At 38.9% G+C, this 13,199-nt stretch overlaps 1 protein-coding gene across 4 annotated transcripts in view; it reads left to right on the forward strand.

Moving 5' to 3' along the window:
* Positions 1-12,100, forward strand: part of Fut8 (fucosyltransferase 8) — a 222,603-nt gene extending 210,503 nt beyond the window's left edge. For all 4 annotated transcript variants that reach the window (XM_028876080.2, XM_028876078.2, XM_028876079.2 and 1 more), the window contains exons 10-11: positions 2,456-2,606; positions 11,087-12,100. In XM_028876080.2, coding sequence (XP_028731913.1) covers positions 2,456-2,606; positions 11,087-11,404 — 469 coding nt within the window. In that variant the 3' untranslated portion in view covers positions 11,405-12,100. The remainder of the gene's footprint in view (positions 1-2,455; positions 2,607-11,086) is intronic.
* The last annotated feature ends 1,099 nt before the right edge of the window (positions 12,101-13,199 follow it).

Genomic DNA, 13,199 nt, shown 5'->3' on the forward strand with positions numbered 1-13,199 from the left:
TTGAGAGTGCTAAAATGAATACAGCAGATTAATTAATGCTTATGTTTGATAGAGCTTAAATTCCAGTTATGGATGATGAGGCAGAATGGGGATACAAACAGTAAACAAAGAGTAAATACATCGCATAACAAGATGAACAATGGCCAAAAACAGGTAGAAAGGTTAGGAATTTCAAATTCAAATTTCAAACCCTCACTGATAAGATTATTCTGAGTGGAGATCTAGGGGAGTAAGGATTAAAATTAGAGAGATGCTTATCACAGCTAATATTTGTTGAACATTTGCTACATGTGAGGTACTCCTGTGAGCTCTCTCTGTCTATGTGTTAATTCTTATGGAATTATATAAAGGAAGCATGACTGTTACTACCCGTCTTGGTTAGGGTTCCTATTGCTATGAAGAAACACCATGACCAAAGCAACTTGGAGAAGAAAGGGTTGAATTGGCTTACACTTCCATATCACTGTTCACCACCAAAGGAAGTCAGGACAGGAACTCAATCAGGGCAGGAACCTAGAGGTAGAAGCTGATACAGAGGCCATGGAGGGGTGCTTCCTACTGGCTTGCTCCCCATAGCTTGCTCAGCCTGCTTTCTTATAGAACCCAGGACCACCAACCTAGAGGTAGGTAGCATCACCCATAATGAACTGGACCCTCCCCAACCAATCACTAATTAAGAAAATGATCTACAGGCTGACCCACAACCCAATCTTATAGAGGCATTTGTTCAATTGAGGTTCCCTCCTCTCAGGTAATTATAGTCTATGGGAAGTTGACATAAATCTAGCTAGCCCATTCCATTTTCAGGTAAGTACCCAAGATTTCAATATCAGTCTAAAGACCTATTCACACCAAGAAAGAGGTCTCCAATTCAGAGAACAATTACTTGAACAGGTGGTAGACTTTTATAAGAAAATGGATTTTGATATTTTAAGCACGTATCTTAAGACTTCCAACATATTCCTTGGTAGACATCCACGAGGAGCTTGCTTTCATAAATCCAATAGAATGACTTTTCTATTACTGTTATGGCTATTACTGAGTGGATAGGTGGATCTTCAGAAAAGATGGGAATTGGAGATTATTCATTGTCACGAATGTTTTAAATATTCATTTTAAGTGTATTTACATTATTAATTTGTAAAATTAATGAAGGAGACATTTACAAAATCTACTCAAATCTGATCTTTAACAGTTATAAACTAAAACTTTAAGTGAAAGTCTGTCATGATGTATTTCTTAAACAGCTTCATTCAAATATGAAAAGAGCTCAGATAAACTCTCAGAAGGGTACTTATTACAAAGAGAATAAGAAGCCTTCAGTTTTACTCAGTCATGGAATTAATAAAGGTCATAATGATGTATATATGTGTTTAAGATAATACACCCATAATATATTTTTTAATAATTTATTTTAATTTATATGCATTTGTGTGAAGGTGTCAGATCTCCTGGAATGGGCATTACAGACAGTTGTGAGCTGCCATGTGGGTGCTGGGAATTGAACTCAGGACCTCTGGAAGAGCAGCTAGTGTTCCTAACCCCTGAGCCATCTCTCCAGCCCCATAATATATATTTTTAAACATGGTTCTGCTGTGTAGCCCAGGCCAGCCTTGAACTCACAGTACTTCTGTCTCAGCCAGCTGAATATTTGGGCTATAGATTACTCCACCACACCTGACTTCAATAATATTTAATATGCAAGATATTCTGAAGTAGTTTCTTTTCCATTGTTGACTTAAGAGATGCTTCAACTACTCTATTAAATGTTGTCAAGTTCTCACTGTACAGGAGGGAGCTTTTGATAAAGAAGTGGTCTCCTGTAGCTGGAGTTTTTCTGCCTTGCCCACAGTCAGGACAAATCTCTGTCACCCGCCAGTCCCACAGCCGCTCAGACCCAACCAAGTAAACACAGAGACTTATATTGCTTTCAAACTGTATGGCCGTGGCAGGCTTCTTATTAACTATTCTTATATCTTAAATTAATTCATTTCCATAAATCTATATCTTAAAGTAATCCATTTCTACAAATCTATACCTCGCCACGTGGCTGGTGGCTTATCGGCGTCTTCACATGCTGCTGGTCATGGCGGTGGCTGCTGTGTCTCTGGTCATGGCGGCGGCTGCAGCGTCTCCTTCTGCCTTTCTGTCCTTTTATTTCTCCTCTCTGTTAGTCCCGCCTATCCTTCCTGCCTAGCCACAGCCGATCAGGTTTTATTTATTAACCAATCAGAACAACTTGACATACAGACCATCTCCCAGCACAGCCAAGTGCAGACCATCTCAAACACCTGCACTCAGGCCCATGGTCCTAATCATCCTCTATACGGACCTGCTGGGTAACGCCACAAAGAACCCAAGAAGGGCTCCCACAGGACATACAAATCATCCCACAGCAGTCTCCCTCCTGTAAATACTGTAAGTTTAGTTATGTACAATCTCTTTCTTTTTCCAGGTACTCCAATTACGAATTTATTAGTGATAACTCTATTTCCTGGTCAGCTGGACTACACAACCGATACACAGAAAATTCACTTCGGGGTGTGATCCTGGATATACACTTTCTCTCCCAGGCTGACTTCCTAGTGTGTACTTTTTCATCCCAGGTAAGTGGTAGCACGTTTTAATGGCCAGCACTCACTGTGGATACCTTGCAGAAAAATTATTTGTGTGTCTGTACTTTTAGTGTTAGCATGACTCTGGTATAATTTCCTTTAAACTTAGTAGTGATATCTTTTGGGAAAGAGTGAAGAGCTCCCACAGAAAAGCTGCTTGGGTATGTTGAATATTGAGTTGTTTACAGCAGTGGTGGACTACATCTCCACTGAAGCCAGTTAGTAAAGTCCTTTGAAATACTTGTCATAGCATCTGACAGAAACAGCAAGTGATTGTTTGCTGTATATTTTCCTGAGTCTGCAAGCAGCTAGTATGTAACCAGAAGCCATCCATTTCAACACGTCAGCCTTCTGCCTCGCTTGCTTTATAGTAAAGACAGTAAATGCAAGTCTTTTATAAGTCCTGTTGCATTTCTGTAAAGCAAGGAGCTATATATTAAATTTAAATAACTCAGTTTAAAAAATTTAAACACTGCAATGTCGCAATAACTCCTTGAGTTTGTTGTATATAGGGTATGGGTTTGATATATATGTGTGTTTATGAAGTATCTAGTCAGTCTTCTGTGCCCTATGGAATACTGGTACTGCAATATTTCTTGTGAATTTTATACTTTCTCCATTTATCCAGTTATTACTGATTAGCTTGTTTAAACAGCCATTGAGTAACTATGCTCAAAGTTACACAATGTGCTAAGAGTACTCAAAAGGAGTGGGAAGATATGAGTCTTGCTCTCATTCAGAATCAAAGTACAACTAGAGGACAATTACCAAAAATGATAAATAGGTGTAAAATAAGTGTGCTTAATGCTGAGAACCTCATGGTAAAGAAAATATATAAGAGAAGGCACAGTTTCCATGGGAAAGAATTTCAGAAAGAATAAAGAAATGAACCGTATTTTTTACAGAATGACAGTCAGTACCTTGTCACAGTAGGATATTGATAAGATTTTCAGAAGGTGCTTATCAATGCAAAGACTACAGTTCTTCATAGTGAAATGAGAGTATAACTCACTATATCAAAACAGCTACACAAAACAGGACGCACAGCAGGAATCTTAATCTCAACGTAAAATCTCCATAGCTTTCAAATTCCCATGGAGGCATCTAGTGGCAGTCTTTAACTGGGATGAGGATTCTGTCTGCCAGAATCACCTTTTCCTTTCTCGTAGCAACAGGTCAGATGTGTGTCTACTTGACCCCACTCCTGTTTAAAGACCCTAGCTGCCTGATAATACAGACTGAGGAGGTTATGCTTAGGAATATATAGGCATGTACGTATACATATATGCATGGGATAAAAACTAATGAAAACCAAAGCCATGAATTTGAAAGAGAGCGAGGAATGTGGGAAAACTAGGAGGAGGAAAGAGAAGGGAGAAACGATATAATCATATTATTATAATCTCAAAAAGAAAACAGTGTTAAAAAGAGTCATTTTGACAAGTAAGATGGCTCAGTAGGTACTTGCAGCAATGTACTTGCTGCCAAGCCTGATGACCTGAGTTCAAACTGCAATCTCAGGGAATGCATGCATGCATTCATTGGTAAATGGAATACAAAATTTAACTTTTTTTTAAAAAGGAGTCGCTTTTTCTGGTCACTGCCTGCCCTGTAGGCCTAAAGTTTAGACCTGTCTAAAGTCTGTTCCTCTAGTCTAGTTTCTAAACCTAGGCACTACTGGCATTTGGAGTTAATATTTTGTTATTAAGACCTATACTATATTATATGAAGAACTATATATTTTGGGAAGTTTAGCAGCATTCTTGGCCAGTAGTACCCTCAACACAAGTTGTCAAAAACAAAGATGTCTCTGGACATTGCCAAATGCCCCTAGCAAAGTTGCCTTGTATGAGAACCGCTGTTCTAATTTTAAGTTCTAAAATCAAATAAAAACATACATGTCTCATTTACAGGGATGTGCTCAGTGTGTTTGCTTTTTTCTAGCCTTTCTTAAGAATTCGTTCATGCCCATTCTGGGATAGAAAGTAATCATTTTTCTTTTTCCTTTTAAATATGTGTTTTAGAATTTTAGAACAACCAAGATTTTCTAATGATGGTCTAGTCCAGGTCACAAATAGTCCTTAATTCAAGGATCTGGGTGGCGGAGAGGGAGTAGCTAGCCATCTATTGAATAATCCACTGTGTTGAGATGGAAGGCAGTCAGCTATAGCATAGATTATATTTGACTACCAGATAGATGTCCATTTTTCTCCTTCTTCAGCTTGTGTTAGTAATGCTAATTTATTTGTACAAGTGTTCTGCAAATACTCAGCTTTTGAAATAAACAAAAATAAGACTGTAGAGAGGACTCGGCAGTTAAGAGCACTTGCTGCTCTGACAGAGGACCCGAGTTTGTACCCAGTGCTCACATGGCGACTCACAACATCCCGTAACTACAGCTCCAGGAAACCAACACCCTCTTCTGAGAGACACCAGGCACATATGTGGTACACATATATACATGCAGACAAAACAATCATAAACATCAAAGTAATAGATAATAACAATAAACAAAAATAATTTAAAAATTCTTTAAAATAAAAAGAATTTTTGGTCTTATAACTCTTAATTTTGACTAGAAATCAGTACCATCATCACTTTATGATAGTAGAATTTTTGTCTAGGACAGAGGAGAATGCTGTAGTGCCTTGCTTTTGTTTTATGATAATATCAGTCAGTGAAGTGAATTAGGACCTTGAATCCAGAGAAGCGGAAAGACTGTTTGAGAGAGGACTCTTTTGGTCTCCAGAAGAATGAGATTAATGCTTGCATACTATATATCATTCCTAAAAACTGTTGACAAAAGTTTACCCAAAGTATTTGTTTGTTTGTTTTTGTTTTTTCGAGACAGAGTTTCTCTGTGTAGCCCTGGCTGTCTTGGAATTCACTCTGTAGACCAGGCTGGCCTCGAACTTAAGAGATCTGCCTATATTTGCCTCTGGTGTGCTGCGATTAAAGGCGTGCGCCACCACTGCCGGCTTACCAAAGTAATTTTTGACTCTGTCTATCAAAACAAACCTCAAACAATATTTTATAACCCAAAGTAGACTCGAACAACTCCAATATTGTATGTTAGGGTTTAGAATAGAAGTTTTAACAATGAAAATACAGTATAATAATAATAGTCTATATTGAGTGGCAGTTTGTCCGAGGTGATCGCTTCCATTAACCTATCTTATCTGACGGCTAACAACTGTGGTGTTAAGAATGTGGACTGGTTCCACATCCGGTTGGTTATAAATATCTACTCTCACTTATACCATACGATCTTTTTACAAATATTCTCTGCTAAAGAGGTAATTAGTGCAGCTTAATAGAGTTGACTGCTGTGATTGTTTCCCTATCATAAGCCAAGACTGGAATTTCATGAAAAGTACTCCAGAAATGTCTTACCATCCCAAAAAAAGCAAAAGACAGACTCGTTCACAGGCCAGAATACCAAGCCATTCATTTCACAGAGAACAAGAAGGAGGAAATCTGGGCTTGGCAGGTGGGCTGTGCAGACCAGCTCTGACCATTTAGCCCTTGAACAGAGCACTTAGTCAACTATTGGTGTTTTGTGCTTTTCCTTTTATTCTTAAAAATAATAATAATGATGATCTTGTTGTCTAGTGAATAGTTTTATGAGAACTGAAGACTTTCTTCATGTGAAACAACAATAGTATTTAGCAGTGTATTAAATACATTAACTGCTAATATGTATAGTATGTATGTGAATACTTATATGGATATCATTGCCTATTCTAGAGAATTTTCAGTATTGGTTTTTCAGCTGTTTTTCTGTTTATTCTGTTTATCTAATTATAGAATCAGTTTTTACTATTGTGGAATCTGATTTACCAAAGCAATTGTAAATGCTTAAAGACATTAACATTGGGGCTGTAGAGATGGCTCAATAGTTAAGAGCACTTGCTGTTTGTTCAGAGGATCCAAGTTCCATTGCCAGCACCCACACAGTGGCTCACAAACATCTGTAACTCCAGCTCAAGGGATCTAATGCCCTCTTCTGGCCTCCATTGGCACCAAGCACATACACGGTACCCAAACATACATTCAGGCAAACATCCAAACATATAAAATGTAATGCTCTTCTGTAAGAAATCTTTTATGATTTTTTAAAATAAACCTAGTGAATCTTAAAAATAAAAAAGACCTTAAGGCTATTGGAGTTTACTTTGTTTAATGAGCAGCATTGCTTAGTAATTTTCCCTGTGACACCTACCTTTATAACAGTTGTTATAAAACAGTCTCATGCATTCTTTAATTCTAAATCCATACAACAGGACTGGCTGCATTATACACTTTGAATCAGATTTTGGAAAGCCCAAAGGACAAAATTAAGAATAACATTCCCTTTTTGGATAGGAATTTCTAGTGAGGTGTAGTTTGGGAAGCAGTAGTGAACAGCTTCTGAGAGTGGCAAAGAGAAAACACAGTGATGTGACCCCTGTGCCTGCTTCCCAGCATGGAGGACAAGAAGTCTGTCTTGAGTCAGCCTGGATACCCCTCACCTTTGGTGCTGGATGCTGTACTGTGCAACTTGTATTGTATTCATTTGGACATTCATACAGTGCAGCAAAACCTGGTTTCATTCTCCCATTGTGTAGCAAAACTAAGTCATCTAAGGAACGGTGTGCAGATCTCCCAGTGTCACCCACTAAGCTGAGAACAGCTTTCAGATTCTCATACTAGGAAAGCCTCTGCCTGACTGCGTCATTTGACAAAAACAAAGTCCTGTGTGCGGTGAGAAAGCTTGGAAACCCATGTACTCAGCTGGGTAATTATTTCTAAGGATGTTTAAATTCAGACTAATGGATACTTACCTTTTAAATATCTTTTAAAATCATTGTACATGTATTATATCCTTTAGCAGGAATTTTATGTTAATCGTCACTGTATGTTTAATAATATGCTAGAAAGTGATGAAGTATTGGCACAGAAGGAAATAAAATATGCTGTATACAACCATGTTATGTTTGTAAACTCTACTCGGCCCCTCTCAGTCATGTACAGAGTACCAACCTTGACTATTACCATCAGCTGCAAGCCTTCAGTCTACCTACCACATGATTTGAATTTGTGAAGTCCAGAGGAAGCTGCATGTAGTTGAATGCAAACATCAACACTATAATGATCCTCGTAGCCCTTAGCAGTAAATTGCCCCAGGTTTGAGATAAACAACCATTATTTATTCAGAATGTTGTATATGGACCTTAAGTTTTAAATACCACCCATGGACTTGAGCATCCATTACTGGAGTACCACTTATTCAACAGATAATTACTGAACACCTACTTACTATGTGGCATCTACAGTTCCAATTGTATCCAAAAGCAGTTTCATAAGTACGTAAGAGCACATACTCTAGAACCAGAAAGAATTCTAATTGTGGCTGTAGTATTTAATATCTGCTTTCGTATTTTTTTAAATAAAGTTACAAAATCTTCTCTGTGGCTTAGTTTCTTCATCTCTAAAATGAGTGAAAACAGTACTTAGAGGTTTGCTGTGACAGTGAAAGGCGTTTGTAGGTGGGGCTTAACTCTGCGACTGTGCCTGGAATGCATTCAGTACCTAGTAAGGGCAGTTGCTACCATTATGGCCATTATGATAAGATAAAATGCCACCTACAGCACTGGGGTGATTAGAGGTACCAAAATCCACATTTGTCCAGAAATCTCTCTTGTATTGGCCCAACTTGGTATCTGAAATTTATCATTTATTACTTTGGTTTAAGAACATACAGATGTACTCAACAAAGGCTAACAAATAACTATTATATCAAAACATAAACTAATTATTAAAATTTCACAAAAAGAAAGCAAGGCCTTTTGGAACATGGAGCAGTGTTGTTCTTATGAGGGCAAAATGCATTAAAAAGTGAAGAGGGAGCCAGGCGGTGGTGGCACATGCCTTTAATCCCATCACTTGGGAGGCAGAGCCAGGCGGATCTCTGTGAGTTCGAGTCCAGCCTGGTTTACAGAGCAAGATCCAGGACAGGCACCAAAACTACACTGAGAAACCCTGTCTCGGAAAAAAAAAAAAAAAAAAAAAAAAAAAAAAAACCAAGAGGGAGAATCGTATGTGGGTAACTGCTAAGGTAGAGATTGTGGTCATGCTGAGAATAAACAGCCTTGCATTTCTGGCTGAGAAAGGCAGAAGAGTGGAATGAAAGGCTGCTCTTAGGTTGTGTCTTTCTGATGTAACAGAATGAATATGGAGTGTAAGATTTCTAAGAGAATATGTATGACAGTTACAAATCTCTGCAGGTTGCCTGTGTTCCAGCTTGAATCTACCACTTACTAGCAGTGTAACGGTGGCAGATGCTTTTGTTTTTAGTTCCCTTTGGCATCTGTAAGATAAATGATAGAATCTTATGGGGATACTAGGAGGATTATGTCAAATAATGTCTCACATCAGTATTGGATAACAAAAGTTCCACAAACATTAGCTTCTTCCATGTTATTTAGTTTGTTATTAGTGGAGCTTCATTATTTTAATTACAGTTATGTGTTTTAGCAGTGAGGATACATTCTTAGAAATGTGTCATTAGGCATTTTTTTTGTCATTGTCAGAATGTGACATACTGTGAACTAAGATGGCTACAGAGTTTTGAGGATGTAATCTTACAAGACCACCATTGTGTATTTGATCTGTTATTGATATTTGCTTCTTTCCAGAGTTCAGTTTAATTTTGATTTCTCTGTGTGGGCCTTTGAATTTAAAGTTTAAAAGTTCCAAATTGCTTTTATTCTCATTTTATTATAGTTTTTGTTTCTACCATTGGTCCCATCTATATCATGGTAGCCCCGTGATAAACTTAGTTTGTTGACAAAGGTAACTTTAAAACAAGCTGAACCTGGTGATACATGCTTGTATACCATCATTGGAAATAGAGAGGTAGAAAGAATGAAAGTCCAAGGTCATCCTTAGCTAGATAAAGAGTTTGAGGCAACCTGAGCTACAGGAGCCCTTATCTCAAAAACAAACAAAATCATTGTCTTGATCCTTTCTGTCACTAGTTGAAACTATAGCACTAAGACTTTTGTATTTTAATTTCTGCAACAACAACAACAAAAAAAATAGAAAGTCATTTAACATTAGTTTGATTTGCCAATTACATCTGGCCTTTGAGAACTGCTCAAGTTCCCAAAATTCAGATTCTCCAGGAAGTTGAGGTAAGAGTTAACCTAGTCATTTTATTTGGTTTTAAATGTTAGGATAAAGTGTTGCTCAGGTTAGAGTGCTTGTCTGTGTACACAGCCCTGGGTTTCCTGCCCAGCATAACTGAGAAAGAGAGAAAAAGAACATTTTCATTCAGTTCTTGATCTCTAGGCATGCCTGGGTTTAGAAACATCTGCTGAGCCATTTGAAAGTGCCATTAGCAGATTAATATCTATTAATAGTGGTCTCATTTTTAAATAGATGCAAAATGTTGGCATAAGGACAATGAAAATTCATTAACTGAGATAACCAAACTAGAGATGTAGAGAAATTTGTCCTGAATTGAGATCTCAGTCGGAATGTAAAAAAGAAAGTGTTCTGAGTGAAATGATAGTTCTCTTCTGTGGTCACCTAACTTAGGAAGGATCTGAAGCCCATCTTACTTTCTGGTGAATCTATTAATTGCCTGAGTGCTACCCTTCTGTGACGGGTAGCTTTATCACCAAACATATTAAATTCAGGAAGGGAAGTTCAGGGTGTGCGATTTTACCTGCTAGTAAGAACATTCTTTAACAGAAGAATCTTTTACGTGATCTTAAAACAACACTATTGGGCAGCTACATCTTCCTTAAAGATTATTAGCCCAGCTGTGTCAGTCCTAACATGCTGTTATGCACAGAGCACACTTTAGAGCTCTTTAGAAATAGCTGATATGTCTGAACCCACTTGTTCGCTGATGGTCAGTAAACACATACATCTCTATGGAGGAGAGTTCTGAGAAAACACTGTGGTTCAAAGTGGATAAAAGGAACAGAGAGACAGCTCAGCTATTTAGAGTGCTTCCTGCTTTCTAGAGGCCTAGAGTTCAGTCCCAGGTGGGGCGGTGGCTCACAGCCTCCTCTAACTCCAGCTCTGGGGGATCTGACAGCCTTCGGGCTTCCATAAGCACTTGAACAGGAATACACATGCACATAGAGAAACATATGCACATATCCATTAATACAAATAAAAATTCGTTCTCAGCAATTTACCTTTAAAAAGAGAGTGGATGAAAGGGTGAGAGCAACAGCATTCGTGTTACTTGAGGTGCTAATCCCAAACCTTAAGTTCTCTAGAGTAACTTCATCTTACTCACTTTTGTGTCACTAGTTCCCAGCTTGGGGGCCATGTGACTCTTTACAATGTTTATTAAAACTCAGTTAATTCGTATTCTTAAATTACACTGTACAGTCCGTCTTTGGTTAAAGATCGGTATACAGTAGGATGTTTACCCTGTGTACTAACCCACTCTTTTTTCCCTCTTTTCCAAGGTCTGTCGGGTTGCCTATGAAATCATGCAAACACTGCATCCTGATGCCTCTGCAAACTTCCATTCTTTAGATGACATCTACTACTTTGGAGGCCAAAATGCCCACAACCAGATTGCAGTTTATCCTCACCAACCTCGAACTGAAGAGGAAATCCCCATGGAACCTGGAGATATCATTGGTGTGGCTGGAAACCACTGGGATGGTTATTCTAAAGGTGTCAACAGAAAACTGGGGAAAACAGGCCTGTACCCTTCCTACAAAGTCCGAGAGAAGATAGAAACAGTCAAGTACCCCACATATCCTGAAGCTGAACAATAGAGATGATGTGTAAGAGATTAACCACAGAGCTCAGTTCAGACCGTCTCAGCCAAGCAGAAGAAGACCCAGACTAACACATGGTTCATTGCCAGACATGCTCCGCACCAAGAGCAAGTGGGAGCCACCCCTCCGATGCTGCGCTGGTGGGATGCCTCTTGATGAAGGGCTGCTGCGCCCTCAAGCCCAGGCCCAGTACAATAATGCACTCACACACAACATACAAACGGACTGTTTTCTACTTTGCCCCTTTAAATATTATGTCCCCATGAAACAAACACTGCCACGTTGTGTAATTTAAGTGACACAGACATTTTGTGTGAGACTTCAAACATGGTGCCTATATCTGAGAGACCTCTGTGACTTACTGAGAAGATGTGAACAGCTCCCTTCTGTGGGGAAGTTGGTTCCTAGCCAGTGGTGGTGGTGTGGCCACTGAATTCACTCCAGTCAACAGATCAGAATGAGAATGGATGTTTTTCCTTTATATGGTTGTCTGGATTTTTTTTTTTAAGTAATTTCATCAGTTCGGTTCATTCACCTCATCATTAATAAATGAAGGAATACACCAATAAAATAAAATGAAATATTCACTGTCCATTAGGAAGTTTTGTAAAACAATACCATGAACAAAAATTCTTTAGTACTCAATGTTTCTGGACATTCTCTTTGATAACAAAAATAAATTTTAAAAAGGAATTTTGTAAAGTTTCTGGAATTCTGTATCACTGGATGATGTAGTTATAAGGTGTATAGTAGAAATATGAAGAAAATGGTCTTACAGCTTTTAAGAATTTTTTTTCTACTTTTGTCCTCCTTTTTCCCTTTTCTGATAGAGTAATCTTATTTTAACTAAGAGAAGCATTGATCCCCTGTAATGCTAGTAACTGGCTTTAGTTGGTGCAAAGAACATGCTTGGGGGAGGTGTTCGTTCTCTTACTTTGGATGTTATTGATTGTCATAATTGAATGAAATAGTCCTTCTCTTGCTTCCAGGGAAACTAATCCACAGCAGGTTTGTGTGGTGATCCCTTACTGTGGCGGTTGCCACAGTGAATTGGATCTTGTTGTTCATTCAGGTACATGCTCTTCCTGTCGTGCCCTGCTCCTGAGGACACAGGACTCCGAAGGGTTGGAAGCTGATTGTGTTTCTGAAGTTATAATAGCTCATATGATATAGATGCTTGTGAACAGAGGGGAGAGGGGCCGGAATAAGATCCAGAAGGAGCCTAGAACCACTTGTTCCAAGTTTCCTTCTAGGCACCCATGTTGGAATACTGCAGAAGAGTGATACACTTCCTTTCCTTTACAGGAAAAGCCCATCTGTATGGAGCCCCTTCTGTAGGAGCATTTCATAGCGTGAGTTCTAAAAAGACAGGGTTGCTGTAGCCTGGCTGGCCTTGAACTCATAGGGATCCACTTGGCTCTGCCTCTGGAATGCTGGGACTAAAAATGTGCACACCACACCCAGCTTGCCTCCCCGATGAAAGATTTGGTCCATGTAGAAGTCAGTCGTGGGCCTGGAATTAAGTATCAGTTCCAGAAAGAAAAGCTTAGTGAACCCGGACCTTTACGACCTCAGGAAATGAAGTCATCCCACTAACTGTCCCTAAATCCTAACTACCTCTCAATGCCCACCCTTCTGAAAGAGCAAAACTTTAACCAGCATGTTCAGCAAATTTTCATTTAGTTTAGGCACAAATAAAAATCAGGTGAAATGGGATCTCCAGCTGAACGGAGATAGACTGAGTGAGTCATCCTCTGGCTCCCATCTGACTCGTCATCAGAACATCGGGAAC

The sequence above is a fragment of the Peromyscus leucopus genome, chromosome 14, assembly GCF_004664715.2.
Source record: "Peromyscus leucopus breed LL Stock chromosome 14, UCI_PerLeu_2.1, whole genome shotgun sequence".
Taxonomy (NCBI): domain Eukaryota; kingdom Metazoa; phylum Chordata; class Mammalia; order Rodentia; family Cricetidae; genus Peromyscus; species Peromyscus leucopus.